At 41.9% G+C, this 27,890-nt stretch overlaps 1 protein-coding gene across 1 annotated transcript in view; it reads left to right on the forward strand.

Annotated features, from left to right (window-relative positions):
- The window catches only part of DNAH8 (dynein axonemal heavy chain 8), a 315,252-nt gene that overhangs the window by 267,780 nt on the left and 19,582 nt on the right, over positions 1–27,890 (forward strand). The window contains exons 84-89 of the mRNA XM_040473119.1: positions 2,097–2,170; positions 4,466–4,618; positions 4,992–5,147; positions 13,903–14,019; positions 16,057–16,158; positions 24,212–24,372. Of these exons, the coding sequence (XP_040329053.1) occupies positions 2,097–2,170; positions 4,466–4,618; positions 4,992–5,147; positions 13,903–14,019; positions 16,057–16,158; positions 24,212–24,372 (763 nt within the window). The remainder of the gene's footprint in view (positions 1–2,096; positions 2,171–4,465; positions 4,619–4,991; positions 5,148–13,902; positions 14,020–16,056; positions 16,159–24,211; positions 24,373–27,890) is intronic.

Raw genomic sequence — 27,890 nt, forward strand, 5'->3', positions numbered from 1 at the left:
GTGTGTGTGTGTGTGTGTGTGTGTGTGTGTGTGTGTCTGCAGTGGGGGCTATTTGTGTTTAGAGGCTGTAGCTAAGAATTTTGCACTGGGATTTTGGGTTTTGCTCTGAATGAGATGGGAAGCCATCAGATGGTTCTGAGTAGAGCATGGACATGATCTGATTTAGGGCTAATCCCTCTGTCTGCTGGGGGAAGAAGAGCTGGTAGGGAACAAGAGCAGGGGACAGGAGTGCGAGTGAGGTCACACTGGTTACGCTTTTGCAAAAATCCAGGCGAAAGATGATGGAACCTTGGGCCAGGGAATGAAAGTGGAGATGTGGAGAAGTGAGCAGATTCTGGGTGTGTTTTGAAGGGATGCCTCTAAGTCTCCTCCTAATCCATTCATGGATCAATATTAGAAAGTCAGGCCACCTGAATGGAAAGCAGCTCTTCCTTTTCGAAGGTGTATTTCAGAAGAGTTGGAAGGAGACAGGAGATAGACTGTGGCTCACACTCAATGTGTTATCACTGTTTGTCCCTATCAAACCTTCCCCCCATTGACCAACTGAACATTTGTGTGTTCTTCAAATGAAGGGCTCAGCATCTCTTTGAATGATCCAGAGGCTCCTCCATTCAAGTCCCACCTCCCTTTTCTTCTCCTTTGGTAGGTTGTGTGGATTCTTCTCGGCTTTCTCTGGGAGCAGTGCCTGGTTCCACCTCAGCCTCTTGCAATTCCTGATTCTTCAAACAGTGCCCTTTTATCCTCTGTCAGGCACCCTTGCAAAGTTTCTCCCTGTGACCCCGAGTTTATGAATAGTCTCTAATGTTGCAATTTACAGAGCCTCACAGAATCTCTGTCCATTAGCCATGCAGTGCTGTTCAAATGATGTATGTCCTGACAACTTCTCTGGTTCCTGACATACTTCCTCCCACCCCATAAATTCCTCCATCACTTATAGCCTCCTCTAGTGGTTCCCAAGTTAGCCTCACTGTTTTCCCTACCACAGTGCCCCACTTCACTGAGGATCCAGGCTCATCTGGGATAGCAGGGCAAAAACATTCACTGCTTCGCAATGTCTCCACTGACTTCCTTTTCCGGCCCTGAGATCATGCCCCTAAAACTCAAGGAAATTGGGTCTACAAAAGTTTGCTTGAGAATTAATTTCCAGGGGCGCCTGGGTGGCGCAGTCGGTTAAGCGTCCGACTTCAGCCAGGTCACGATCTCGCGGTCCGTGGGTTCGAGCCCCGCGTCAGGCTCTGGGCTGATGGCTCAGAGCCTGGAGCCTGTTTCCGATTCTGTGTCTCCCTCTCTCTCTGCCCCTCCCCCGTTCATGCTCTGTCTCTCTCTGTCCCAAAAATAAATAAACGTTGAAAAAAAAAAAAAGAGAATTAATTTCCAATTCCAGTTTCACAAGCATGATTCAGAGACTTCTTCATTTAGTGAGTTCATGTGGCACAGTGCAAGTGGGTTCTCTGCCTGGGACCTCAAATGCACTAAAGAGTTTAAATAGCAGCTTCTCCCCCGAATTGTAGTCATACTTCCGATCTTGGAGTGGCCTCCACTTTCTCTTCATGCTTAGTTCCAAGGTGGTGATCTAATCTAAGGAGCAGTTACCCCTGAATACAGTCCTCCTGGGGCTGAGTTGCCTTGAGTTCTATCTCAGAAAATAGACAATCATGCAAACAAACCCAAAATGGACAGAAAGCACTGCAACCCTGACATCTTAAAAGAATAAAAACCCAATTAAATTTTCACTGAAGCATCTGTTAAAACACCAAAGAAAGATCCTAATCAAAATATACAGCAAAACTCAAAAATCCTCTTTCCCTCTAAATACCTGTGATCACCTCATTTCCAAAACCCCCAAACTCTCTAAAAACTGAACCTCGTGCCCTTTGTATGTCTTCGTCCTCAGCTTTCCAGACAGTGCCTCCAGTTTCTGTCCCACTCATTTCTCTCATCAACACAACCAAAGGCCACACCTGTTTGAGTAACAAGGGCCCTTGTTAGAAGCCATGGAGGGAGGGAGGCCATGACCATTGAGGAATTATTTTTTTTGTCCCAATCCTGTTACAAAATTTACATCTTATCACAGTGGTCCTTCTCCTATGTTACAGAATGCAGAACTATCTCAATGGGGCAAGGACAAGAGGTACATGCTCGAAAGCTGATTCAGGTGTCCATGCAGCAGGTAGGTGACAAGGACAGCTACTCCTAGTGCATCATTCTTGCTATTAGTCCTCTGGACATCAGGTCTACCTGGGACTGCCACAGTGATGGCTTAAGCATTCTGCCTGTGATGCTTCATCATCATTTTCCTTTTTTTTTTTTTTTTTTATGTATGTATAGTCAACCTGTGATTACCAATGGATTTTAAAGTTTTTAATGTTTTTATTATTTGTTTATTTTGAGAGAGAGAGAGAAAGAGAGAGAGAGAAAGGGACGGACAGAGAGGGAGAGAGGGAGAGAGAGAGAATCTCAAGCAGGCTCCACGCTGTCAGTGCAGAACCTAATGCAGGGCTCAGTCTCACAAAATGTGAGATCATGACCTGAGCCAAAATCAAGAGTTGGAAACTTAACCAACTGAGCCACCCAGGCATCCCTGATTACAATTAATTTTAAACCGCAAGCTGGTTTGCTCCTGACATCCCCACAAAAAGCTTGTTTTATTTTCTATAGTGTAAGCTCTATCTTATTTTCACTAAATATTTTTTTTTTGACAACTTGGCAGACACACTTTCTGGTTTCTAGGAATGGAGCTCTAGCAAGTCTTGGAATTTGACAATCAACATTAATAGATAGTGCTTAAGAAGTGACAGGCCGAGACAGTTACATTTCAATTTTTGGTTAAAGTCAGACTTTATTCTTTTCATTAGTGGATAGTTGCAGATGAATAAGAAATATTTGAAGATGTTATGTTTAAATATTGATGATGGTTTTTATTGAAAATTGCAAGCTGGATGGAATCTTGAGAAGTATTTTCCATCACACCTAATAATACACAGGACATTAATTTTCTAGAGATGCTTGGTTGATAACAATTTCAGCTGTGATAAGAAATCGTACCACTTACAAAAATAAAGTAAGATCTCGGTTTATTTTTAAGCTTTTGATCTCCTAATGTCTGTAGCAACTTTGGTGCAGCTTTTTCTTGGGAATTAATGACAAGAGAGGGTTAATGAGCTAAGGCTCTGCTTGGGCCATCAAATTCTCAAGTTAGTCATTAATTCTCAAGTGCCCTAAGCCTTTTTCTTTATCACTTAATTATATTCAATAATCTATTGTATCTAATTTATATATATCAAGGCAGTTACATGTAATTATTTTTACTCAGATCAAATGATTCACTCCAAGGAGTGACTTGACAGTTTAATTCTGGGCCTTAAATAATTTCTTTAGTTTCCGGGAATGAGAAACTTCTAAATTTCAGCGGTACATTCACACTAACCTTCTTTGGAATATTAGCTTTTATAACTTCATGTCCTGTTTCTCAAGGTGGGATAAGTATGGATAATAATGACATTTTGAGAAACAAACAAACCAACAAACAAACCAACAGCCCATGAACAGGTACAGCCACATTGCCCCTTGAGGGCCACCAGATTTTTGAGGTGAAACTGACATTGTGGAATGAAATGCAATACCCAGCGAGTAACTGGATCCCTGCGGCACAAACTAACTACGAAGTCCATCTTACTCTGCAGCCCCCTGTTGTCTAGACGAACACGTCCCCTTTGCTGCTGAAGCCGGTTCGAGTTGTATTTTCCCTCACGGCAGGAGGCATAACACACAAGAATTACCGTCTATTTACTGCGCTCACTATTTTGTAGCTGTATTGATCTGATCTTTATATCAGGGTATCAACACGTTGTCTGGTTAAAAAAAAAACAACCTGTGTTCTCATAGAGCAGCATTGGCTATGTGACTTACATTGTTAAAGACAGTTTTAGCAAGTATTAAGGTAGTGCTTAGTACATTTTGTGGCTTTGGGACTATATGGGAGCGGTGATGACAACAAATGTTTATTTTACATTATGGTAGCACAAGTCACCACATGTATTGTCTCCATCTTTCGTGAGATAATGTGCATCTCTCTCTGTGACTACGGATGATTTGGTTCGGAGGTGAGTCAGTTCCGATTCATCTTAGGACGCGTTGTTACAAATTCCAAAATACCTGTTCCTACCATTAGATGGTGCACACACTGTACTTACACAGGGCTTCGAGCTTTCATTTCTGTTTCCTTCTGAACCTGGGGTGGCTGAGTACTATTGTTTTGAACCCACTTGATTCCAAGTAACCAGATTTACCAGTAGCAGAAGAAAGTGTTTGTATTGACATAAAATCATCTTACCAAAAATAGATGCTCAAAACAGTATTTACATGCGCTAAGCAAAGGGTTTTTTTTTTCAATCGTACATTTTGTTTTCTTAAAATTGTAACAAAAAATTACAAGATATTAATATGAAATCATTTTTGAATACAGGGTGGCTGGGTTTTATTGCAAAATTGTCACCTTGGCCTAGAATTCATGGAAGAATTGCTAGAGACGTTAATTACCACGGAAGCCAGTGATGACTCTTTCCGAGTATGGATAACTACTGAGCCCCATGATCGATTCCCAATTACGTTGCTTCAGGTTTGTTGCCGTGACATAAGTGTCTTTTCCTTGAGAGTTGTTTAAATAAAGATGACATCGTGGCGTTATTGAAAGATGAAACCACAACAGGGATTTTGGTGCAGTAGAGTCTGTAAGATCTTATGTAATAATGGTCAAAGTCTTAACTATAACCATCCATATTATATAGGAACTATTTCCACAGAAGAGTTATAAGACTCGGTAGTAATTCATGGGGTTTCAGCTGTGATTGATGTCATTAGTTTACACAGTGCTGAATTCTAGCCAACATACCATGTACCGTAAGCATACTGTTGTCTGAGGGATTGTAATTTCTATTTTATCCTTGACAGTAATTTCTAGAAACAAAACTACTGTTTGCTTTTTACGACAGACTTCTCTCAAATTCACTAATGAGCCGCCCCAAGGCGTACGGGCGGGTTTGAAAAGAACATTTGCCGGAATTAATCAAGACCTTCTGGATATCAGTAATTTACCCATGTGGAAGCCGATGCTTTACACAGTAGCATTTTTACACTCCACTGTGCAGGTAACTTCTGAGAGCAGTTTGCACATTTAGGGGATGCTAATACATTGTTTCTCTGCTGCACTGTCTCCTTACCTCACCCTGCTTTTTCTCTCCTTCGTGGCTCCTTTCCCCACCTGGCATAGTATCTATTTGTCTGTGTAGTTAAATGTTTTCCCTGCTCCTGCCCCTCACTCTGGCCATGGGAGCGTGAGACTCTTGAAGGCAAAGACTTTGTCTTTTTGTAACTTCTCAGTCTCTCTGGCCATAGGAGCATCTGGGGCATTGCCGGAACTCAGTAAATATTTGTGAGATGAACATGGTTATTTAGATAGAAATTTGGTTTTCAAAGTACCTATGCTGGCCAGGAGCGTTATATGTACTATATCATGTAATGCTAACAGTCACATTTCTCAAGGTGAGAATGGTGTATCACCATTTTAAAAAAGAGAAAATTGAAGTGCCTGGGTGGCTCAGTCAGTTGGGCGTCCAACGCTTGATTTTTGGCTCAGGTCATGACCTCATGGTCTGTGGGATTGAGCCCTGGGTTGGGCTCTGTGCTGATAGCAGAGAGCCTGCTTGAGATTCTCTCTCTCTTTCTCTCTGCCCCTCCCCCACTCATGCTCACTCTCTCTCTCTCTTTCAAAATAAATAAGTAAAAAACTTTAAATAAATAAATAAATAAGCTAGAGGACATTGATTGATAATATGTCCAGATGTATAAATAAATTAATGAAGATAGTGGCACTAAAGCAGGAGCAGCAACTATTTGCTAGATGCTTTTCATAGATTATTTAACCAGTCTCACTGCAATGCCTGTAATTTTCCTCACACTCTTAGGAATTTGTTCCTTGGACTGTCCTAAATAACAGGAGAACTAGACACAGGGACAACGCAGCCCCAGCCTCACTCCGGGTCCATCCCCCCATCCCTTTAGTGTGTGGCAATAAATTAACCACGTCCAGGAAAAATTAAATAAAATAAAAATGAGGAAATTGAGGCTTGGAGAGGTTAGGGTAACTTCATAGGTGGTAGATCTAGGAGTCAAGCCTGATGCTGCCTGCCTCGGGCGGTGGTGTGTTTTGAGCCAGCCCGCGAAGGTGATGGTGACAATGAGAAGAAGAGTCACAGTGGTTACCTGTCACTTTCAGGTTGTTTACTATTTGCTTTTACCGTACACTTGTATATTAATTTAGTAATTTTATGACTTTGCAGCCATACGGTGTTTTCATTTTGTTATTGCATTGTTCTACATTTGATTTTATATTTTGTCCCATATTTGAAAGCTGTATAATTTTAATGTGCTTGAGTCACTCCTTGATTTTGGAGAGAGATGAACAGGCTCCTTTAACCCCTTCTACATTTCCTCCTTCCCTGAGGCTGCAGTGAGGACAGAATGAATCACCTGGCTTGTACTAGGAGGCCTACCTTAGCTGTGCATAGTGGCACACAGAGCTTCACCTCCTCTCTCCCCTCCTGCCCAAAGCTGGAGGGGAATTTGGTGCTCATCCAAGAGAATACTGGGCATATTTACCCTCAGGCTCCTTGTCCCTGCCACTCTGCCAGGTTCCCTGCTGCCCAGCGGAGAGAGCTGTGTAGAGGAGACATTGGTGTATCTCCTGTGCATTGGCCCCCTCCCCCTGAGAGAGTTAAAACCAGGTTAAACACTTTGTGGGTGGTTATTTTTACCAAGTCCCACTGTGGCCTTTGGATTGTAAATTACAGCTTTCAAGTCACTGAAGCCTATTTCATACATTCTTATCTGGGAATTGTTTGCTTTGCTAGGCCTTATCATACTCTAATACAAATATTACTTTAACTCTGTTATTTAATTCCCAATTCGCAAATAATATATTTTATGATTCTGTTCCCAGTAGTGATGATTCAACTCTTCCACTGAGCTTATCATGGGGAGATGATTGGGGGTATTTTCCATATGGTCAGTGGGGCAACCTGTGTTTTTGTGGCCATTATCCAAGTGCTAAATAGAAGAACAACAGTGGGGCCGTGGTCCAGTCATGGGGTCAAGGAGTGCTTGCTCTTAACATGACACACATTTGGATTAAAACAGAAAAAAGTCTCCATTGCTAGGGCTGTGAAAGTAAAGGTTGAATGTCTCTTAAAATAGTCATAGTGTGCTAGATAGAGCAACCTCATTGAGGGTCAGGAGGCTGGGACATTATGCTTGCGGTAAAATCAATTAGCTATGTGGGGATTGTTGAGTTATATGCCTCTCAGGACCTCTGTTTCCCCATCTGTGTGTTTAGCGTCAGAAGGAGGTGGTCTTTCAAGATTTTTCCCATTTCTAAAATTCCGTTATCAAGTTCTGTGACTACACAGGGAGCACAAATAATCCAAGCCTAGCTTCCTCCGTTCTGTTTTCCTCATTTGCAGAAATATTTACTGTGATATTGCCTAAATAATTTGTTTTACTTGTTAGGATGGCACCTACCTGATAGGAAAATGCAGGTTCGGGGCGAGCAATGTCCACATGGCCCAGGAGCTTGTAAGAGAAAATCTCAGGCTGGCCCCAGACCTGCTGAATCAGAATCTGCATTGTAAGAAGATGCCCAAGTGATTCACGTGCACATTAAAGTTTGAAGTGAAGCTGCTACAGGAAGGACGTTCTGGGTTGGAATGATTGTGACTTAGATTTCTCTAGTGTTGGACATAATAGCCCAATACCTGATTTTGTTAATTGACTGATTGATTCCTCCAAGTTAACCTAGTTATCCCTTGCTCTATACAAACATGATGCATATGCATTTGTCCTTGCGGAGACTGACAAAAAGAACAGGGAATTGGTTCATGTCGCACGCTCTGAAGCTTCAGGGCTGCGTAGGGGTTCGTGCTGGAGCCCATCATGAGTCAGAACGCAGAACCTGGTGGTGAAATTGCGGTCAAATGCAAGAACTGTGTATCCCCCAGTGCAGTTTCCCTTACTAAACTGTGCTTTGGCATCATGTCATCAACTCACCCCTGCTCAAGGGCATCATGTGTTATATGGATCTTGCTCATTGTTACAGAGAACAAAATGAACACCCCTCCTCTCCCATAGAAGGGGAATAGACTTGGCTGGTCAAGGACAACTGTCTTGGGCGGCATAGTGAAGGGTGTGATTTGTTTTGTTGTTGAGGTAGGAGCAGGCTTACCTAGTAGGAGGAGGCCATGGGTGCTTCCATGGGAACTTACAGAGATACACAAGCCAATTCTGCGCCAAACCCTTCTTGCCCCAGACCCCCCTGGGCTTCCCTCTCCTCTCCTCCAGGAACTTACCGTACACATATGCCAGGAAGTTACTGCAGCAACGGCGCCCTTACCACAGTTGGGTGATGTCTCTGCTCTAGCCAGCCAGCTCTTCTGGCCTCCCAGAGAGAGCCCAGCATCCCCAGTGCTTCAGCTACATTTGGCCACTACTCCCTGGGGGCATTTCTACATCCTCTTGAAGATTACTCTCAATGGAAGCTTCCCTCTGGCCTTAGTATCTTCTCTCTATGATACTCCAGTGCAGCGTCATTCTGGGTTTCAGAGCAAGGCCACATTCACCCTTTAGGATTTTAATTTTAAATAGGTCTTCCTCCAGAGTCTTGGTCTTTTGAAACTCAATAATTACATTTATGGTGTCCTCCCACAAATTCTGCAGTATTCTGTGGAAGGTCAGAATGGCACCTCTGGTTTTTTCCTGTTGATGGTCAATGTACCATATTTTGTTTGAACAGTGCATTGGACCCAATGAATGTCTAACGCGATGGTTCTCAGCCATTGCCTGGGCCATAGAGTCCCAGGGAGGAGGCAGCAAGGTGGGGTGCTCAGTCCTTTAAAACACTTCTTAAGTGATTCTAATATGCAAGAAGAATTGAGAATTGAGAATGACTGCCAAACATCCACTGCCCTTAAGATAGGAATCCTTGGGGTGCCTGGGTGGCTCAGTCGGTTAGGTGTCCAACTTTGGCTCAGGTCATGATCTTGCAGTCTGTGAGTTCGAGCCCCCTGTTGGGCTCTGCTGACAGCTCAAAGCCTGGAGCCTGCTTCTGATTCTCTGTCTCCTTCTCTCTCAGCCCCTCCTTTGCTCACATACACACTCTCCCTCTCTCAAAAATAAATAAATGTTAAAAAAAAAAAAAAAAAAGACAGGAATCCTTCATCATCTTCATGTCCTTTCCATGGTTTGGAGTTTTTCTCCTCATCCCCTTGGCTTGCCTACATTGAGGCCCATTTGGGGGGATTTTTCTAATGGTTTATGTACAAGTCTGTGAGGTTTTTTTTGCTGGAGGCATTGGTTAGGAGCTCTTGAGGCTTGCAGTGGCAGTTGCAGACTTGGATATTTTCTCCAGGATCCTAAAAATAATTAAATATTAAATAAAAACGGCCACATGGAACAGGGCCCATGTTCCACTGCCAGTAGTTCTTCCTTCAGAAAAGTGTTTTCTTCTCCTACATCTTGTTTTCTTTCTCAGGTTGGAGCCTTGACAAACATCTCCTTCAAGTTTAATGGTGCATATGAAGTTCTGGCTTTGGGGAGGCATGATTGCAAAGTTCTTAGTTTAAACGTCTTCAGAATAATTTCAGTAATGTGATTCAGGCTTAGAGAAAGATCTCTCACGTTTTGCGTGATGGTTTTTCCCAGGGGTTCTGGCCATTTCTGTTCATTATTTTCACCTTTTAAAGTTTCCCTGCTGTTGTGTAGTATGGATTGCATTTTTCATTGTATGTTAACTCCAGTTATTAAATAATCAAGATGTGGTGCTCCAAAGAGAGCCTTGTTTTGCAGATGCAACTGAAATGGTTCTGTGTTGGCCTGTGGGAGCTGGGCTCGTTGGGATGAAGTAGAATCTAACATAAAATTGGAAATGGCTTTGGTATCATTAAGATGATGACTCCATTGAGCAGTTTTTCTTCAGCGTCCAAAGGAGGAGTCCAAGTTTTCCGCATTTCACTAGCAGTTCTGTGTTTTGAAGATTCTTTGGAATAGAAAGAAGGAACTATACTGGTCAAATTCAGTAAAGGGTAGACTAGTCTTCCTAAAATCACCACTTTCCAACTTAATAATAAATAATAACTCCCTCTGTTGAATCAGGTTTTAGCTCTTTGCCCTGACATTCATATCTGTCTACATTCCACGCCTGAGTCATCGTATGAACACATAATTCCAGCTACTTACCTGAGGTCACTGTCTGCTGTAGTAGAGCAACTTACCTGCAGCCTCTTGCTGGATGAATCACAAGCTTTGTGTTGCCTCTCTTTGCTCATGGTCTTTGCCAAAACCCAGCAGTCTTTTCTCCCTGCTTTTCAAAGGCCAGCTTCAGTTTCATTCTTCCCAGAAGCCTCTGATTGAATGTCTTCTTCTTCTTATCATCTGTTAAATTTTGACAGTTAATTATACTCACTATCACATTGTCCTCTAAGGCTTATTTTCTCAAATAGATTAAAACTTCTTGAAAATACATTGATTTTAATATTTTTCCATTGTCTCACATAGGACTCATCCCATAGTTTCAAAAATACTAATGGGACTGAAGAGATTCAGTATTCCAGGCAAACCCCCTTGCTTTTGAGCTTCTAAATGAGTTCTTAGTTCTCCCAATGGCTTGATAATATTCCAAGGTGATAATTCAGGGTTCTTTCTTTATTGTCACTTAAATCACTGAGTACCAAAAAAATTGTGAGAAAATGAAATGATTTCCTTTGTGAAAGAAAAGTCACTCCCCCCCCCGCAAGATTTTCTCTTTTTTTTCCAAGATAAGTCTAATAAGTCTATGACTTTAGTGAACCAACCTAAAAAGTAAATGCTTTAAATGAAATTTGATAGTAAATAGCATAAAGTGAAGTGAGTTTCAGCATTGGGGCAATTTTCAAAGATCACATTTTAAGGAGCAACAGAATTGCAGTGGCTCAGTGCATGTAAATGGGAATGTTTCCATAGAGCCAATTTAAGCAGCTTTAGTAATTGGAAAGGAAGAATTATTTTTCATTCAGTCTCTTGTCTAATTGAACAGTAAATTTTAAAAATTAAGTCAAACACAGGTGAAACTATTTTAGAGTTGATTCTCTTTTTTAAAAAAGTGGGAAAACATTTGCATCTCACCAATAAGTGGTTAGCTTTCTTCTCTTTGAAGACTTCAAGATGGAAGAAATTCCAGAGACTCAAGGCTTAACTGAATGCATTTTCATATTAATATCCCACAGACCCTCCCAAACCCACTCTTGTTCCAAAATAACCTGGAGGAGGCTCAGCTCAATGTTTGTGGGATCCACTCAGAAAATTCAAAACCTTGTGTCAGCTTCAGAAATTACCCCCCAAGAGGATGAGAGGGAGAGCCCCTTTCCTTCTGATAATTACCAATAATCAATCTAGTGTTTATTACACAATCATAAGCCTTTCCCCGAAAAGGTGCAAAAGGGGAGACAAAAATGGGAGACACGTTTCTCACTGTCAAGGTTCAAAATCTGGTTACAGGACCAAGTATTTCAACATGAAACAAGTAGAAAAACACATCACGGCAACATGAATGCTGAGACCAGGAAGCAGAAAGCCATCAAGAGAAGCTGACACCTTTAAGAGCCAGGGCCTTTCCCCTTGCTGCTGGGATGATACCACAAGTCTCTCCCATCTATTAAGGCACCTCTGCTCCTTCTCACCTCTCTGTGTTCAAGGTAGAAGATGGTGCTTCACAGCTCCCAAGTTTCTAAGTCTCCCTGGTGAAAGCTCTAACTCTAGATCGAAGTTCTGAACCCTAAGTCCAAACTCGTGGGAGGAGAAATCTGGTTGGCCTTTCTTGGGCTGGCTGTCCACTTCAATCTAATTAGATCTAGCTAGATCTAATTAGCTAAGGGATGAGGGTGGGAGTTACACCATACAAATGTATAATACCTGACAACTTAACCTAAAGAAGTACAGGTCTGGAAGTAATGTTAGTAGTTTACGTTTTTAAGAGCGGTTTGCCCTTGGTCTTGTTAAAAAGGAGACAGCAGACCCAGAATGGAGTTACTTGTGCTAAGCCCACATCACCAAACTGAAACTAATACCTAACCTAACTGCAGTTTCAACCTTCTCCAGGAATGTAATTTTAACCGGTCAGTCTGGAATTTCCTGGTCAGCACCAGTGAGGTAATCCCCTAATAAACCCCCTTTGTCCTCCAAAGGAGATCCTTTTTTGTCCCCCAAAATAATCCTTTTTTTTTTTCCACTTATGATTTTCTTGTGCCATCCCCCTCTGCCTTTAAAAACCTTTCCTTTTCTGGGGCACCTGGATGGCTCAGTCGGTTAAGTGTCCGACTCTTCGTGGGATCCATTGCAACTCAGGCCATGATCTCCCAGTTCATGAGGTAGAGCCCCACACCAGGCTCTGCACTGATGGCACAGAGTCTGCTTGGGATTCTCCTTCTCTCTCTGCCTCTCCCCCCCAACTCTCAAAATCAGTAAACTTAAAAAATAAAAATAAAAAAAATAGTAAATAAAAACCTTTCCTTTTCTGTAGCTCTTCGGGGCTCCTTTCTATTTGCTAAATAGGATGCTGCCTGATTCATCAATCATTCAATAAAGCCATTTAGATCTTTAAAATTTACTCTGCTGAATTTTTGTTATTTAACAGTCTGATCTCCCAGGGTCAGAACATCTGGACCCAAATTAATTTTCATGGTTTACTTAATATTTTAAAAGCATATTTTGAAAATCAGTAATGAAACCTTCATGCTTTCTGAATTTTTTCTCTGACCTGTCCATGAACTTGTCTAAACTAAAATTCATTTAGATTCTTTAAAGTGGTGGTATTAATTAGGATCTAAGGCATGGAGCAGCTGCGAGAAGAAGTATTGGAATGGACTGTGAAGACAGTGTGTGGGGGGAGGGGAGTGGGGGAAGGCAGAAGAGAGAAAGTTACTATATATTTAGAGGTAAAGAAGTAGAATTATACTGTCCCATAGATGTTTTGGGATTCTACTCTCCATATAGGTTCTCACCTCAGCCACTAGGGTCAAAGGGCTAGGAGCTAATCCAAATAAATGATTAGACTCCCCTTCCCCCATTTAGAGACTGGTTATATGCTGAGGCAGAGGTAGCTGATGGTATAGTAATATTTGAGTTAATTTATGTGGTTTGCTATGTGATTAGAGCCTAGAAGTACCAGTTCTCACATTTACATACCTTTTAAAATGGTCTCCAGAATATTGAGGCATTTGTATCATTTGATCTGAGACCAGTTGGATTGATTATGGGTAATTTGACAATTCAAAATATTAGCCACTGGTCCAGAGGAGAGAACAAATAGGGCACTGTGAAAGTTTTAAGAAGGATGTGTCATGTTTTACAATAGAGATTTGGGGTTTTCAAAATCTGAAATTGCAAGATTATGAAGTGACACCAGCAGGGGGTTTAATGCTCCTGAGTGTTTCAGTTATTCAACTTGAAAAACAAAAATTTAAACCCTTACTTTTAACATTTGAAATTTCTAAGAGTGTAATTTAAAATAAATTCATTGAACAGCTATTTATTGAGCACCTACTGCATTTTTTTAGGTGGCGATGGAAACCGAGACTTTTTTTTTTAAATCCCAAGAACTACAATTTGGCAAATATTTGAACATTTGTTCTTGTAAACCATCTGGCAATACAGCTAAGAAATAATAGTTCTAATGGTTAATAGATCCAAAATTGTATACTGTTCTTTTATTACATCAACTTATCTCTATATCATGCCTGAATCTTCCTGTACTTTATGTTTATTAAGAAATCAGCTACATTCAATTTTAAAATCTCACTTATTTTCTTTGGCATTTTTAAGGAGCGACGCAAATTTGGTCCCTTAGGATGGAATATTCCCTATGAATTCAATTCTGCTGATTTTACAGCCAGTGTCCAGTTTATTCAGAATCACCTTGATGAATGTGATATTAAAAAGGTGAGTGAAATTGCTTCCCCACCCCCCCCCAATTTTTATTGCTGTCCTTAAACCAAGTTTCCACAGATATTTTCGGTGTATAATATACAGGGAACCTGCCAAGGTTTTCCCCGCCTCCCCGAATCAGCCATTTATTGGTCCAGCCATTTCCACTCACACCCCTACTGCCCATAGGGGTGCATTTGGATCCCCATCTCATGCTTATGTCCCTGCCCCACTCCTCTCTCTCCGGCACACATACACGGCAGAGACAGACCACGAATGAAGAAACTTCACAACCTTCCTCATGTCGCACCCAAGTGCCACAGTGCACTCCAAGACAATGTCCATCTTAAGTCAGACTTTTCTTCCAGCATTTCACAGATGCCTCCTCAGAGGTGAAAGAAAATGTTATCTCTCAGCCCACGTGAAAGTTCTTTCTCACCTTTAGTCACATCTTTTTTTTTTTTTTTAATTTTTTTTTTTTCAACGTTTATTTTTGGGACAGAGAGAGACAGAGCATGAACGGGGGAGGGGCAGAGAGAGAGGGAGACACAGAATCGGAAACAGGCTCCAGGCTCTGAGCCATCAGCCCAGAGCCCGACGCGGGGCCCGAACTCACGGACCGCGAGATCGTGACCTGGCTGAAGTCGGACGCTTAACCGACTGCGCCACCCAGGCGCCCCTAGTCACATCTTAACACATGCTTAAACTTATGGAGATACATAGCAATAATTTCTGGTAACGGTCACTGATCATTGTACAGCACTTGACAGCTCTCAGTGCTCGTGCATTGAGGATCTCATTTGTGTCTTCACAACTCTGTGAGGGAGGTACAGAAGGCATTACTATTATCCTCGTTTTCCTGATGAGGTAATAGGAGAGAAGGAGGGACTTCCAAAAGGTCACAGAGGTAAGAACACAAACCCAGTTGTCCTTTCACATGTGCTTCCACATCTGTTTTTTCCATGATCTTGAGCAAGTTTATGAGCCTCCCAGAGCCTGTTTCCTCATCTACAGAATGGTCATGGTCTCTGTGAGGAATAAATGAGTTAGCATTTGTGAAAGCACAGTATATTGGGACACAGTAAGTACTCAATAAACACCAGTGTTCTGCTGTCTCCCCCTCTCTTCTTTCTCATAGTGGATCTTGAAGTTAATTATAGATACTGTAGTGTCAGTATGGTGACGGTAAGCCATGATGAATTTTTACCTGGGCCGCTGGAGGATCTAGAATCAAACCATCAGTTTTCCTTGAAATTACAAAGGCATATTAAATCGAGTATGACAACTTGATGAAAAATTACATCATATGGGTTCATATTCTGTTATTATTTATCATTTGATATATACAAATAATAGTTAACCTTGAAATAGTTGCTTTGAAAGGCAGTGGAGCTGATGAATCAAAGTTTAACCAAAAGAAAGTCAATTAAAAAATAAAGCATCCTTACTTTTCTTACCCCAAATGTATTAAGTAAAAAATAAAAGAAAATTAAAAAAAAACTATTAATATCTGCAATATATTGCTAGGATAAGATTCTATGGCAATTAATAAATACTTTGATTTAGTTATAGCTCACAGAATGAGACAGCAAAGAATTGCGTTGTAGAAAAATGCTGTGAGTGAATAATCTTTTAGTTGTTCTCATACTGATTCAGAAAATATATTACTAAGAAAGTGTATTAAACAGTTGACTACTTGTTTTTTTTCCCTTTCTTCACTAAACATGACTTTTTTTTTTTAACAGCTTGGCATTACTATAATGAGTATTATAGACGATTACATCCACAGAATGAAAAATAGTCTTCCCCCACCCCCATTTTAAATAATCAATGAGTAATAAATTCACTGATATTTAATATTATAGATTTTTCTTTGGTGACTGAACCCTGGCAGTTTCAGTCATGTGATAGCAAAAGAGTTACTAATAGAGTCATTTTAAATGCAATCTAGTTAGAGCTTTCTTTTTGAGACCTTTCCTCCAGGGAAGACCTGAAATATTTAGAATTATCTGTTTGGATTGACAATTAACAATCTTTTTATTTTTAATAAAGGGTGTTTCATGGAGTACGGTTCGGTACATGATTGGAGAAGTACAATATGGAGGCAGAGTGACAGATGACTTTGATAAACGTCTACTTAATTGCTTTGCTAGAGTAAGTCAATTTACAGAAAAAGCATGGAGACACATTTCATTGCATTTTCCTTTTAAACAGGAATATTTGTTTGTTCATAATCACTGAGCCAAACTTAAGGGGGAAAAAAAATATAGAGCAGAGCCGCTGAAAAGAATCAGCTAACAAAGCCAAAACCAAAACCAAAACCAAAGCCAAAGCCAAAGCCACAGCCAAACCAACCAGCAATCTACTTGTGGTCCTTGTGGTCCAAAGTAGAATAAGGATCAGCTGTCAATAGTCTGTGACTCTTCTCCTGAGTTGCACATTTTCAGGGTCTCTCCCCTCCTTCACATGACAGTTGATTGACTGCTTCCTCTACTATTTCAAGCCCCGAAATAAGTGACTGGAGAATTAACTATAGTTTGGGTGTTCTCATCTTTTTCATTAGGGCAGACAACTGAAATGTGATAGAGTGCTCATTTTTTCCTCTGTTCCCAGTAAAATCCACATACATCACATTGGTAAACATTTTCTAGAGAAAATTATTCCTTAGCAATTACAGCTTTCACACCAGTGATAAATAGTGTATACGTATATATACATACACACACATCAGGCTCAAACTCTTCTTAAAACTTTTACATGCTAAAGAAGCAATATATATTACATAAGTGGGAAAAATCAGATATATGAGTATTTTATGGTTATTTGAATTCTTTGTATTAGGATCTATATTGGTAATTCTCTGTTTCAATGATCTTTCCCCCCTTAACAAAAACAACAAAGCATAAACTTTGAGAGTATTTTGGTAAGCTGGAGGTTGGCCAGGAATCTGATTTTTCTTTCAACCCTTATTTATTTCTGCAAGTTTTCCTTGAAGCTGTATGTGGAGAAAGATGGATGATGATAAATGTCGGCAAGGATGTGTGGAGGCAGGAGCCTGGCTGCTGGAGATTAAAATCAGTACAGACCTCCTGGAAAGCAGTTGGGCAAAACTTACTGAAATTAAGTATCCTAGATAGACACATCGCAGGACATTTCTAGAAAAAGTCCACAAGTGGACATGTATAATAATGTTTACGGCAATATTGTGTGTGGAGTTGAAGGTGACCATCATAGGTTGGCTTCTCTGGACACAGACTGAGATGGAGATCTGCTTGTGTGCCCCCCTCCCTGAGGGCATAACCTTGGTTGAGGCAGCTGCCTTCTGCCAGGACAATTTCTGGGGAGGGACAGTGTGGTGAGAGCCCTTAGTAGCCAATACTCCAGACAGCTGTGGGATTGAGTGCCTGGGCCTTAGAGAAGAAACTGGTGGTACATCACAACATCCACTACAGACGCCTAAGAATCCTAAGAAGTAGTGGATGAGCACAGTGGAATACTACTGCTCACCCTTCTAGGGTGCAATCTGGTGACACTTGGTCATGTCAAGTGTGTGATACCTTCTGAACCATAAGCCCACTCCTGAGTATATATCCCAGAGAAATTTGCAAACAGGTCCATGGACATGTACAAAGATATTGCTCATAGCATTGTTGGCAGTAGTAGGAGGTTGAAAGCAACCTGGGAGTCTGTCCTGGGGGAATAGATGAGCTAAATATTGTAGACACTTATCATGGAACACAATGCAGCACTTGGAAGAAATGATCCATATAGTATCATGCATAGATCTTAAAAACTTAGTGCTGAGTGCACAGCTTAAAAAAAAATAAAATGAGATCTAGAAAGCAATACATGTATATTTCACAAGGACATAGATCAAGCACATTTAAATAGATGCCCTCAGAGGCAAGGAGACTGGGAGTGGAGATCAGGGATGAATGGGGAAAAACTAACATAAAGGGGGCCGAGACTCATAAGAAAAATAAAGGAATATAGTAACACACCTCTATATCTGAGGTTTAAAGGAAAAAAAAAAGATGTCTTTGAAAGTATACTTTGTGTTAGAATATTGTAAAAGTACCTAAAATTGGAGGTTTAGCACTGGAGACTCTGAGAAGTGGTTAGATTCTGCATATACATTGCATTGCATTGTACAGATAGTGCCAGCAGAATGCTGATGATAAGGGAAGAGGGGTCAAGGGCCACTCTTGTTTTGACCTAAATAACCGATTAGAGAATAAGACCATTTACAGAGGAGAAGGGCTGCAGATGGAATGAGTTTTATTGGCTGGGACTGGAAATTAGGAGTTCTGCTATGATCATGTAACTTTTGAGACTTCCACAAGACACCCAATTGGAGTTGTCCACGACTGTAAGTTCCCCAAAGGCTTTGCCTCATTACATCACTGTCAGATTCCCAGCACCTAGTGCAGAACCTAGAACATATTAGGGGCCTCAATAAATATTTGTTGATTAAGAGAATGAAGAAGGGTAAACATGGCAGTTGGATTTACAGGTCTGGAGCTCAAGAGAGAGGTCAGGGCTGGAGAAAAAGAGTTGAAATTTGTCAGCATATAAAACAGCCTTTGAGGTCCAGATAATAGATGAGAGCATCATCTAAGAAGAAAGTGTAGAGAAAGAAAACAACAGAAAACAAGCTAAGGACAGGGTCCTGAGTACTTTAAAGTATCAGGAAAGAAGAAATGGTCAACTGAGAAGGCTCAAGGAAGATAAGGAAAGATATTTTACCTGTACTTAGTATTCGCTTGATAAACCTTTGAAAAATGCAACTACTTAAAAAATATGCAATGTACAGAAAAATTTATAAAATATAAACATACAGCTTAATAACTCTCTTTAAATAGACATAGAACATTTCCAGTTCCCCCAAAGACTCACACATGCCCCCTTCTTCTGCACAACTCAAGATACCCACAATAATTTCATCCTCACTAAACTTTCACCATCTGAGTAAGTACTGCTTATTAATGTAGTTCAGTTTTGCCCATTTTTGAACTGCATATAAACGGAACCATGCAGTATGTTGTCATTTTGGTGTTCTGGCTACCTGTTCTCAATATGGCATTTTGAGATCCATCCATGTTGTGTGTAGCAGTAGTTTACTTGTTTCCTTTACTGTGTTGGGATTGCATTGTATTATATTGGTGGACATGAGGATCATTTCCATTTGTAGCTATTACAAATAATGCTTCTGGGGACATTCTCACACAAGGTTCTTGGAGCACACGATTATGCCTTTCTATTAGGAGTGGAGTTGCTAGGTTTTAGAGTTTATGTACTTTCCATCTTAGTCGGTCACATTAATCTGGTTTCCAAAGTGTTTTCCAAAAATACATCCCACAGAAGAACGAGATATCCCATTTCACCACATCCTCACCAACACTGGGCATCATTAACCATTCTGGCTAAATGGCTTAAATGTTAGCCATTCTGGTGGGTGTATACTGATATCTCACTTTGGTTTTAATTTTTTTAAATTTTTTAATGTTTGTTTACTTTTGAGAGACAGAGAGAGATAGAGTGTGAGTGGGGGAGGGGCAGAAAGCGAGGGAGGCACAGAATCCAAAGCAGGCTCCATGCTCTGAGCTGTAGCACAGAGCCCGATGCGGGGCTCGAACCCATGAGCCGTGAGATCATGACCTGAGCCAGTCAGACGCTTAACCGACTGAGCCACCTGGGGGGGCCCCTCACTTTGGTTTTAATTTTTATTTCTTTGAATGCTAATGGGCTTGAGCACCCTCACATGACATGTTGATTCACTATTTTGGTTTTCTCCTTTGTGACTTGCTTGTACGTTCTTCCTCTATTTCTCTTGGGTTGTCTGTCTTTTTAAAATATTTATTTATAGGAGCTTTTTGCATATTCTGGATGTAAGTTCTTTGTTGATTATGTGACTGCAAATATATTTCCTACTCTGATCCTTGCCCCTTCACTCTCTTATCAGTCTTTTAATACTTAATTTTAGTATACCTGGTATATATATATATATATATATATATATATATATATATATATATTTCTATTCTTTTCATTTCAACATTTCTGTGCATTATGTTTCAGATTTATCTCTTATAAACAAAAAAAAGCTGGAATTTTTGACGTTCAGTCTGAAGGTATTTGTCCTTTAACAGGCAAATTTATCACTTTATTGTTGTTGTGATTGCCGCTATGTTTTGACTTATTCTATCATCTTATTTTGTGGTTTTCATTAACCCTGTTTTTTTTTTTTTGGATTTATTTTCTTCTTTCCTGCTTCAAAAAAGTGTGTTTTTATATCTCCGTACTGGTTTTAAAATTATTCCATTTTTAGTCTTTATGTTTTCAAACATGGTTACTTAAGTTAAAAATCTAACCCTACCTTATAGGCTTTACCTCTGAGCCCTTCTGACTTCTATCTTCCCTGTTACTGCTGTGGAGCATTTTGGTTCCTCCTCATTTTTATTCCCACCCCTATTATTCATTATAATAATTCTACAACCAGTGCTGATTTAGATTTACCAGTATGTGTACCAGTACACAGTATGTACAGCCCGTTCCTTCTGGTAGGGGAAGCAGAGAGGGACAGGTAAAGGGATTAGAAGGTTTGATGCGGGAAAATGGAGTTGTTTTCTTCTGACTGTGTCTATGTTCAGAGTGAAATAAGCATCATTGGCTAAGGGGACACAAGTCATCAGCTGAGGGGAGGGGACAGCAAGTTTGGGACATTTGAAGAAAGAGGAAGAGGTCTGAGGTAGTTGCTGTGGAGAGTGGGGAAAGCAAATATGTGATCCTAAGACATGTATTCGGCCTACCCCACTAGGTTGTAAGTCCATTGAAATAAGAAACAAATCATGTAAGTCTCTGTGTCCTTTCTCTCTAGCACTTAGGGTACACTCAATGCCTGTTTGTTGATGATGCTAAATATAATTTAATCTCAGTAGATTGAAAGTTTTATGTGTCCGGAGGTCAGAATCATCTAAGACAGCATAGACTGGATTGAATTTCTACTGACCCCAGAGCACAACCTGAAAATCAGGAAAAAAGATTTTTTATACAACACTTTATATCAGCTTAAAAAATTGCTTAGGCATTTTCTAAAAAGTAGAGTTCAAGGAAAGTCCTGATTAACCAACTCTCTTAGTTGGTTTGTCTTTGTTTTATTGAAACTACCTTACTTAAAGGTGGGAGGAATGCCAGTTTGCTGGCAAAGTGAAAGGGATTTCTTAGAGACCTCTTTGCCCTCAACATCAGAAACAGAGGGAGTTCTCTGAAACCTGCTTGGGAGCAAAGAGCACCTGTGGCTCAAACTGCTACACCTTCCAGACCTCAAGGTGTGCAGTTCTGCTCTCTGACCCAAACCTGTCTTCCACCTCTTCTACTTCTTCTCTGAACCCCCACACTCAGGACAACAGAAGAGTAGCAGACTCCAACCGCCTCTCAGAAGCCTACAAGTCTCCAACCTCTGGGCCTGGGCCCCATCTGGGGATTAACGACTGCCCTGAATGAAAAGTTCATCCTTCCATTTTTCCATTATTTTGCCTCCGGGCAGCTTCCCCACCTTCTCTCACCCTCCAGCCCCCATTTCTTTCTCTCAGTCTCTTTCCTAACTTTCCTTAGAGTTGCTCCACCTTCAGTGGCTCCAAGTCTCTGACCATTGAGATGCCCTGACCCTTACTGCCTCTGAATCTGTATTTGGTCCTGCACCCCTTTCAGCTTCCTGTCTCATCCATTCCTTCCCTCACTCATTCCTGTGCCTAGCTCTGACCTGTTCCAGATGGCTCCTCTGTAACCAGAGAGGAGAGTTTGGTTCTCTGGCTATAAGGACACGAGGTTACCATAAAACTCTATTGAAGAAGGCTACAGAAAGCACCATGGAGTCCACATGCTGCCTTCCCTTATCCTAGTCGCGGCTTCAGTCGTACCTTCTAACCTGCTGGCCTAACCTTTGCCCTGACCATGCTATCCACAGTGAGACTCAGTTTAATTGTGTATCAGTGCCTTCAAATTGGATCCTCTCTCCCTATGACTTACAATTTGGGGCTTATCTTTGAACCCTTGTTTGTTTTCTCTGTTCTCAACACCTTACAGTGTGTCTCCCCTAAAACCAACAATTGTAGAACTTTATTTATTGTCCCTAGAAGACGAGTGCTTTTCTTTGCGAGGTACCTTCTAGAGTCTCCCAGAGTAATTCCATGTTGACTTCTTATTCCTTACTTTGACTGTCCCCCCAAATATCCTCCAAATTTGGTGAAACTCAGATGTGTGTGTGTTTGTTTACTAATAAAGTGATAGAAAAACAGGAAGAAACTCTGTTTTGCTTTTATAGATATATGTCAGCTGGTACTAGAGAACTCAGTGTGGTCACTGTTGTCTGTGTGCCGATGACCTTGTGGCCATCATCCTCCCTAACCATCCACATCACTAAAAACATAATCTTTCATTTTTAAAAATGTTTATTTAGTTTTGAAAGGGAGAGAGACACACACACAGACAGAGTGTGAGCAGTGGTGCAGTGAGAGAAGGAGACACAGAATCAGAAGCAGGCTCCAGGCTCTGGGCTGTCAGCACAGAGCCCGACGCGGGGCTCAAACTCACAAACCATGAGATCATGACCTGAGCTGAAGCCAGATGCTTAACCGACTGAGCCACCCAGGCGCCCCCAAACATAATCTTTCTAATTAATGACCATGATCATAGCACTGTTCTCTTTAATAGCTTTCAACTGCTCCTCATTTCTTAAATTAACACCAGTCATCACCCAGACATCACCTGGACATATTTACCCTAGATTTCATCCCTCAACCCACCTCACATTTTTGTATCAATTATTCTGTGCCTTTGCTGGTGTCATCTCCCCAGTCACACTAGATCTCCTATCAAATCCTGTCCTTTAAGGTTTCTCTCCAAAATCACCTCCAAGATAAAGCCTTACCTGACATCCAGCTGTCTATTCTTTCTTCCTGCTTTAAGCTTCCTTAGTGCTTTGCTTATTTTTGTTTCCTTTGGCTCTCCTCTTATTGCACTTTGCATTGTGGTTTGTTATGTAATTGCCCTATTCCTTCATTGGGTCACAAGCTCCTGGAAGGAAAGAATCATGTGTGACTCACCTTCTCATTCTGTTCCAGTCCTAAGCTCTGTGCCTTGTGTGCAGGAGTTGACTAGGATGGAAATGGAGAGGGGGGTGGGGAGGGGAGGGGAGGAGACAGAAGAGAGAATCAGTTCATAGGTCATTTCAGAGTAATCACTGGACCTAAAAAGAGCTGGAAAAAGGATATGGAAGGAAGGGACTAGAGAAAGTATAACTGACTGAAGTAAAGCACAGTCCCCGTCTCTTTTTGCATTGAATCCTCCCAGTGATTCAGGCATCCTGCCTGCACTTCTGTTCCTCCTGTCTTCCCATTATTTCCCTTCCTGCTGAGAAAATTGCTCTGTTAGACACTGAAGTCATTGCCTCAAATCTGGCTCCTAGGCATTCAACATTATTTTTTTCCCCTCTTCAGAATAAGCCTATTCACACCAAGTATATATTTGTTCTCTTGCTTTTACATTACAGATAATCAATTCATATGGAATGAGAAAAGGATGTCTTAAGGCGAACAATAAGACGGTTGGATACATTTGCTTCTTGTGGCCAGGGACATAACTTAATTAACAGAGGGAGCTCTCCAGCTCAGGGCAGGAGGGGAGACAATTGTTAAGAAAATTTTCTGGCCTTGTGTGGTGCGCAGGGCTGCTGTGAACCACCCTGAGCACAGCACAGCCTCCCCCCGCCCACCCCAGCCCTGGCGCGAGCCCTGTTTGGGGGCAAAGGGAGGCGGTGGAAATGCCCAGATACTCTCTGGTGTTTGTGGTTATTGCCTTATCTCCTCTGCAGTGTGTTCTCATTAGTCTTCAAAAGTGGGATTGAGGGTCGTGAGTTTACTGGAGCAGAGAGCAGGCTTGCAAGCCCGGCTCTCTCCTCTTCACTGTTAGCAAGTACCTTCTTTGGTGTCCAAGAGAGGCTAGGACTTCACTGTTTTTGTGCCGTGTGGCCTCTCTCTTTTCTTCATACTTGTGCTAATTATTTCTGTCAGTGATTTTCTTAAGGTATTTTCAAACCCAAGATAAAAATATACTAAAATGGAAATAAGGTGACCCTTCCTTCCTTATAGTGGCAGTTCTCACTGAGATGTTCATCACTTTTATTTCTTCCATTTTCTCCCCCATATAGGTCTGGTTCAGTGAGAAGATGTTTGAACCATCGTTCCAGTTTTATACCGGGTATAAAATCCCCTTGTGCAAAACCCTGGATCAGTATTTTGAGTACATCCAGTCATTGCCATCCCTAGATAACCCCGAAGTCTTTGGGCTGCACCCTAATGCCGATATCACGTAAGTTCCTGGCATTTTTTATATTTTAAGGAATCATTTGTAACTCAGCCTGGCAGAGACTGTGCATTTCATTTTCTCTCTTAATTCCTCTCCTTTCACTTCTTTTTATTTTGCTGTGAAAAATATTGTCACTTCCTGTCCTCCAATTACACCTTTGTCATATCTTGGCCTCCTTTTCCCTCAGTAAATCCTGATGCTCCGGAGTTTATGACAATGCTAAAGCTCTAATTTATGCATTGATTATTTCTCCTCCGCCATGTCGTTAAACCAGTTGGTGTTATTGGCATCGATGCCTTCCACTGATAGGACAATGGTCTCCCAGCTCCTTGCCTCTAAACCCCCCCCCCCAAAATCCATTAAAAATAATGGTCATACTGATAAATATGGAGAGCAAACTGAGGGTTCCTGGAGGGGCTGTGGGAGGGGGAATGGACTAAATGGGTAAGGGGCACTAAGGAATCTACTCCTGAAATCAGTGTTGCACTATATGCTAACTAATTTGGATGTAAGTTTAAAAAAATAAAAAATAAAAAAAAATAATGAGTCTAGAAAGGCCAGGGGGATAGAGAGAGGAGGAGGAGGAATTGTGTTTCTGCTTGATCCTCTCTTTTGTGGCCCCTGTCTCCTTATTTCCTCACCTGCCTCCTTCTGTCACTAATGCCCACGATGGGCATAGAGCACAGAGCATGGATACAGAGCTGGGAGGAGAGGCTATGGGTCTCAGCTCAACATGAGGTCCCTGCTCTGGTCGCTGAGGTAAGAGATGATGAGTGAAGACACAAGAAATTCACCCAAATCCCAAGCCCCTTCTCCGACCCATCTTTTGGCTGAAGGAGCCTGAAAACAAGGCTATCCAGTTCCACAGAGAGGGCGCCAAGAAACCCCAGCTGGGATTCTCCTCCAGATGGTCATTGCCTCCGGCCCATCGATGAAGAACCATGAAGTTTGTGTCTAGGAGAGTGGTTTCAAGGAATGGGAGAAAGCGAGACTCCTCTGGCAGATTTTAAGCTGGGATGACCGATCGAGAAGGAGTGGGGTGTGCCTCTGTCCTAGTCACTCACCTGCCACTGCAACTGTAACAGCTCTGCAAAGGGGCACAGGCATTTCCCACCTTCTGGTTCCCTGCCCTTGCCCAGCATCCCTGGAGTCCCAGCCTCCCTCTGCTGCGTTGTCTCTCTGCCCCTGAATATACACTTTGTCCCTTGCATGAGGCTTGGCTTCCTGGCTTTTGTCACCCATACAAATTCTAACCTCTCCAGATCCTCCCATCTCTCCCATGCTATTTTTCACCTTCAAAGACGTGGGCATGAGCCAGAAGAGCCATGAATGGCTAACACTCTTCAGACCCTGTGATGGAACCATGATGCCTCTTTGGTGATGGCTCTAGCTGTTATTTGAAGAGGCTGTCATAAGTTAGCCGGAGACAGAAAAGAGGTGAAGAAGTAAAAAGGATTCCTCGGGGATCCATTTGGAATCAACTGAAAGATGATCTGAAAGAAGGAACACGGAGAAATAGTTTTACTTTGGCTGAAACTTTAAAAATCTGAGGTAGACTACGTCACTCCTCTGTTCAGAACCCTCCTAAGGCTCCTGTCTCACTCCATGTCAAGGTCAAAGGCAGACAGTGACCTACAGGTGACCTGCTGAGAGGCCTGAGAAAATTGAAACTTAAAAGCTTAAGTTACGGGAAACTGAAACCTAACCAAGCTTAACCAGCTTGTTCCGCTTCTGTACAATCGCTTGGCGCGCCCATGTATTCCTGATCAATCATTATTGCCTGGCACATCCGTATATTCTTTTTTTTTTTAATTTTTTTTTCAACGTTTATTTATTTTTGGGACAGAGAGAGACAGAGCATGAACGGGGGAGGGGCAGAGAGAGAGGAAGACACAGAATCGGAAACAGGCTCCAGGCTCTGAGCCATCAGCCCAGAGCCCGACGCGGGGCTTGAACTCACGGACCGCAAGATCGTGACCTGGCTGAAGTCGGACGCTCAACCGACTGCACCACCCAGGCGCCCCAGACATCCGTATATTCTTGATCAACCATTGTTACTTGGCACATCCGTGTACTCCTGATCAATCATTGTTGCTTGGCACATCCGTGTATTCCTGATTAATCATTGTGATACCCGTACCCCCGGTTGTGGTCTGACCTAAAGGCAGGAACCAATCGAATACTGTTAAGTGTCCAACTTTAAACACCAACCAATCACAGCTCTGTAACTGTGGAAAATTCCTGATTTCCCCATGACTTGTTTGTACCTGTCTATAAAAGGGGTGTAAAAACGTCTCTCAGGGCCTCTTGGCGTCACCGGCAACGGGGGCGCAGAGGTCCAGGTTCGAACCTGCAATAAATGACCCTTGCTGCTTAGCTTTGACTCTGGACTCTGGTGGTTTGTTTTTGGGGGTCTCTTAGACTCTGGGCGTTTCACTGCAAGGCCCAGTAAGACCACCTGCCCCCAGGAGGTTGGCCTCCTCTGCCCTTTCCCTCACTCACTGCTCAGCTTTAGCTCCTGCTAGCTTCCTGGTACTCAGGCCAGATGCCCTCCCCCACCGCCACCACGGGATACTTGTACTTCCTGAAACGTCCTTCCCCCTGGATATCATGGCTCACCTTTTCACCTCTTCCGGCCTTTTCTTAAATGTCACCTTTCCAATGATGTCTTCCCTGGCTGCCCTATTTAAAATTTGCAGATCACTCCCCAGCCCTCACCCCAGACTCTATCCTCCTTGCTACTTTTTTCTTTAGATTGTATCACCAACAGACATACTCCATATTTACTTATTTATACTTGCTATCATCTACCTACCATCATTAAGCATAAGCACCATCATGTCTGAAACTTTTGTCTATTTTTACTGCATATCTCTAGTGCTAAACAGTGCCTGATGCTCAGGAAATATTTGTTGAATGTGCCGGCAATACTAAATTTCTCTGGGTTGTGAAGAATCTAATGAACAGGAATGGTCTTTAGAAATAGCTCATGAGTTCATGTGAATGGGCAGAAAAATGGCACTTGTCAATTAGTAATTGAAGTGGCTCACGTATGAGGACTCTGAACTTTGATTTCATCCTTGGCAAGAGTCCAAGGAGTCATTTAAAGCTGGTACCTAGAGAATCGGATCCTGTTGGGCGCTGTGTAGGATTCTGCCAAGGAATATATATTAAAGCAGGGTTGAAATCATCTCATCCTGACTTACCCATATGACTGTGGCAGTTTGGGCCGTCAGCTCTCAAGAAAGATAAACGAGAACTAGAGAAGGTCCAGGAGCACCTAGGTGGCTCAGTCGGGTAAGCATCCGACTTTGGCACAGGTCATGCTTTCACAGTTTGTGGGTTCGAGCCCCGCATTGGGCTCTGTGCCGACAGCGCAGAGCCTGGAGCCTGCTTCAAATTTTGTGTCTTCCTCTCTCTCTGCTCCTCCCCTGCTTATGCTCTTTCCCTGTCTCTCAAAAATAAATAAATGTTAGAAGAAGAAGAAGAAGAAGAAGAAGAAGAAGAAGAAGAAGAAGAAG

Source organism: Herpailurus yagouaroundi, unplaced genomic scaffold (assembly GCF_014898765.1).
Source record: "Herpailurus yagouaroundi ecotype Mexico unplaced genomic scaffold, PumYag 139, whole genome shotgun sequence".
In the NCBI taxonomy this organism is placed as follows: domain Eukaryota; kingdom Metazoa; phylum Chordata; class Mammalia; order Carnivora; family Felidae; genus Herpailurus; species Herpailurus yagouaroundi.